The sequence below is a fragment of the Hemibagrus wyckioides genome, linkage group LG21 (genome assembly GCF_019097595.1).
Source record: "Hemibagrus wyckioides isolate EC202008001 linkage group LG21, SWU_Hwy_1.0, whole genome shotgun sequence".
In the NCBI taxonomy this organism is placed as follows: Eukaryota; Metazoa; Chordata; class Actinopteri; order Siluriformes; family Bagridae; genus Hemibagrus; species Hemibagrus wyckioides.
In genome coordinates this window covers 532,296-537,295 of record NC_080730.1, presented here as the reverse complement: position 1 = coordinate 537,295, position 5,000 = coordinate 532,296, and the positions used below count along the sequence as shown (strand labels likewise).

The 5,000-nt window shown below is 43.4% G+C and overlaps 1 protein-coding gene across 1 annotated transcript in view; it reads right to left on the bottom strand.

Moving 5' to 3' along the window:
- Nucleotides 1-4,370: 4,370 nt before the first annotated feature.
- ctdsp2 (CTD (carboxy-terminal domain, RNA polymerase II, polypeptide A) small phosphatase 2) overlaps nucleotides 4,371-5,000 on the bottom strand; it is a 47,065-nt gene continuing 46,435 nt past the window's right edge. The window contains exon 7 of the mRNA XM_058373928.1: nucleotides 4,371-4,729. Coding sequence (XP_058229911.1) covers nucleotides 4,604-4,729 — 126 coding nt within the window. The 3' untranslated portion in view covers nucleotides 4,371-4,603. The remainder of the gene's footprint in view (nucleotides 4,730-5,000) is intronic.

The following is a 5,000-nucleotide window of genomic DNA, read 5'->3' as shown; positions in this document are numbered from 1 at the left end:
ACACACACACACACACACGCCTTCATCACTCACACACACACACACACACACGCCTTCATCACTCACACACACACACACACACGCCTTCATCACTCACACACACACACACACACACCTTCATCACTCACACACACACACACACGCCTTCATCACTCACACACACACACACACACGCCTTCATCACTCACACACACACGCCTTCATCACTCACACACACACACACATACCTTCATCACTCACACACACACACACACGCCTTCATCACTCACACACACACACACACACGCTTTCATCACACACACACACACACCTTCATCACTCACACACACACACACACCTTCATCACTCACACACACACACACACGCCTTCATCACTCACACACACACGCCTTCATCACTCACACACACACGCCTTCATCACACACACTCACACACACACACACACACACACACGCCTTCATCACTCACACACACACACACACACGCTTTCATCACTCACACACACACGCCTTCATCACACACACTCACACACACACACACACACGCCTTCATCACTCACACACACACACACGCCTTCATCACTCACACACACACACACACACCTTCATCACTCACACACACACACACACACGCCTTCATCACTCACACACACACACACGCCTTCATCACTCACACACACACACACGCCTTCATCACTCACACACACACACACACCTTCATCACTCACATACACACACACACACACCTTCATCACTCTCACACACACACACACACACACCTTCATCACTCACACACACACACACACACACACACGCCTTCATCACTCACACACACACACACACACGCCTTCATCACTCACACACACACCTTCATCACTCACACACACACACACACACACACACACGCCTTCATCACTCACACACACACGCCTTCATCACTCACACACACACGCCTTCATCACTCACACACACACACACATACCTTCATCACTCACACACACACACACACGCCTTCATCACTCACACACACACACACACACGCTTTCATCACACACACACACACGCCTTCATCACTCACACACACACACACACCTTCATCACTCACACACACACACACACGCCTTCATCACTCACACACACACGCCTTCATCACTCACACACACACGCCTTCATCACACACACTCACACACACACACACACACACACACGCCTTCATCACTCACACACACACACACGCTTTCATCACTCACACACACACGCCTGGATCACACACACTCACACACACACACACACACGCCTTCATCACTCACACACACACACACACCTTCATCACTCACACACACACACACACACCTTCATCACTCACACACACACACACACACGCCTTCATCACTCACACACACACACACGCCTTCATCACTCACACACACACACACGCCTTCATCACTCACACACACACACACACCTTCATCACTCACACACACACACGCCTTCATCACTCTCACACACACACACACACACGCCTTCATCACTCACACACACACACACACACACACGCCTTCATCACTCACACACACACGCCTTCATCACACACACACACACGCCTTCATCACTCACACACACACACACACACACGCCTTCATCACTCACACACACACGCCTTCATCACACACACACACACGCCTTCATCACTCACACACACACACACACACGCCTTCATCACTCACACACACACACACACGCCTTCATCACTCACACACACACACACACGCCTTCATCACTCACACACACACACACACCTTCATCACTCACACACACACACACACACCTTCATCACTCTCACACACACCTTCATCACTCACACACACACACACACACACCTTCATCACTCTCACACACACACACACCTTCATCACTCTCTCACACACACACTCACACACACACACACACACACCTTCATCACTCTCACACACACACACACACCTTCATCACTCACACACACACACACACGCCTTCATCACTCACACACACACACACACACACACACACTCACACACACACACACACACCATCACTCACACACACACACATCCGCCTTCATCACTCACACACACACACACACACACATCCGCCTTCATCACTCACACACACACACACACACATACATCCGCCTTCATCACTCACACACACACACACACGCCTTCATCACTCACACACACACACACACACACACACACACCCACCTTCATCACTCACACACACACACACACACACACACACCCACCTTCATCACTCACACCCACACACACACATCCGCCTTCATCACTCACACACACACAAAATCACACACACACACACACATCCGCCTTCATCACACACACACACACACACACACACCCGCCTTCATCACACACACACACACCCGCCTTCGTCACTCACACACACACACACACAAAATCACACACACACACACACCCACCCACCTTCATCACTCACACACACACACACAAAATCACACACGCAGACACACACACCCGCCTTCATCACTCACACACAAAATCACACACACACACCCCACTTCATCACTCAAACACACACACCCGCCTTCATCACTCACGCACACACACACACACAAAATCACACACGCAGACACACACACAAAGCAGGAAGTAGAATCAATCATTTTATTGCCAATTTCCAAATGTCATTAAATCAGAACATTAATAAAGGTGTTTATAAACAGAAGTGTAATAAAGCTGCAGCTGGAACTCTGTAAAACAGTAGAAAGGTAAAAAACACCAAACAATCAACAGGATTCATTTATTTATTTTGCATTTTACAATCTGCATAGTCTGAAACTGCAGCATTTATCTCTCCGAAACAACAGAATATCACCGTCTACAACACTGACCAGTGTGTGTGTGTGTGTGTGTGTGTGTGTGTGTGTGTGAGAACACTGAGCAGGTCAGAAACATCTGTGTTTCCTTTCTGTTATAATTTGACACGCAACATGTTTCTACAACAGGACAAAAACATTGGAATGTGTGTGTGTGTGTGTGTGTGTGTGTGTGTGTGTGAGTGGGTGATCATGGATTAATAATCAAAATGGAAAGAATAAATTTTACTGAGAAATAAGAGAACATCATGTTGGAAAAGTAAAAATAAAAAAATAAGGCAGTGAGTTCAGCTAAAACTGGTGAAAACTTTAATAACGGAATGCTGAAATGAGTTACAGTGTTATAGTGTGTGTGTGTGTGTGTGTGTGTGCGTGCGCACTGTTAGCACACTGTGTTAACCTGGAGACCATTCGCTTCCATTATGTCTTAACTACATTAGCTTCAGAGCTACTCTGGGATAAACACTTTGTTCCTGGAGTAAAATCACATGACTGGTCAGATTTCTTCCAGCATTCAGTAGAAAGGATGAAGAACCTCAGTGAAAAATTAAAAATAAAAACGATTTATAATGATTTTAAAGCAAGAACTCCACATCAGCCTCCAATTATAAAACCGCTACAAGACTCAAACACAAAACGATGCTTGGGTTTTTATTTGGTTTAGTGTATAAAAGCTCCTCTGACCAGCAGAAACGTTCCTCATGGTCCACACCAGCTGACCTTCACACCAGAACTCTGACCTTATGACTGTTTAGAATGTGTTTAGAGTTTATTCAGCTCCGAGATCATTAACACCTTTATTCATGGAAAACTAACATAAAAAAAAAAAAAAAAAATCACAGAAACTTTGGTAAAGCTGATATCTTTTTTTTTTTTTTTTTTTTTTTTAAAGAAATTTTTTTGGATAATGGTTTCTATGATTGCATAAAAATAATTCTACTTTTTAATAATTCTACAACAACTAAAACCGTGTCTTTGTCCAAAAATAAAGAGAATAAAAAGAAGGAGGTTTAAACAGAATCTCGTCATTAAAGGCTTAAAAACAACAACACTGAGTTTCTGCAGGAATAAAACATTAAAACTGAATTAAATGTAAACAGCTCAGAGATTTAAAATGGAAAAAAAATCAGGAGAATTTGTGGAAATGATGTTTATAAAAGTTTAGATAGAAATGATATAAAATAATTCTAATGATTTGAGGTGAAGTTCTGCTCTATGAGTTTGTGCAGAAATGTAGGATTTTTTAATCTCAGTCTTTAAATTGAAACTGAATTAAAACCGAACAACTCAAATCAGACCATGCGTTGTGTGTGTGTGTGTGTGTGTGTGTGTGTGTGTGTGCGCAGAAGGGAAAAAGTTCATTAGTTAGATTTTAAAAGAACTGAAATAATTTTGGAATAAAATTTGGGTAACAAGTTTAAACCTGAGAAGTGACTGATATGGTGTGTGTGTGTGTGTGTGTGTGTGTGTATATATGTGGAGTGTTTTAGTGTTTGGTTCTTTTTTTTCCCCTTTAGAAAAGTTTCATCATCTGAATTTCTCATTAGACATCACAGAATGCTGAAACACAATGATGAAGATGAAGACACCGAGGTTCTCTCAGTGGTGTGTGTGTTGTGTTCTCAGACAGGTTAAGGCATGTGTGAGGTTGTGTAAAGGCGAGGTTTTGAGGTCGGGAGGTTTCGAGCCTGAGGTGTGAGGAGGAAGGTCACGGCTCTCGGAGCTGACGCAGTTTTGCGTAGACGTCCTCGGCGCCGCTCAGCTCCTCGAACACGGGCAGTAAGTTCAGCAGCTCCGTGTCCTCCACGTCATCAAACCAGGACAGCACAGGGACCTGAAACACCAGCACCAAGGGCATGAGAGCAGCATCCACACCTCCTCACTTTCATACAGGACTTTCTCCTCCAGGTCTCAACCTTGAGCTTACATCAGATTTAACACCTGAAGATCTGAGAAGATTTAAACACTAACATTCTATTTCATTATTATGTTTTATTTATTTTTAAAATATCAATGATGAAATAGCAAGAAAATTCTACATTTTAATTTATTATTTTTTCATAAATATGATTATTATTATTATTATTATTATTATTATTATTATT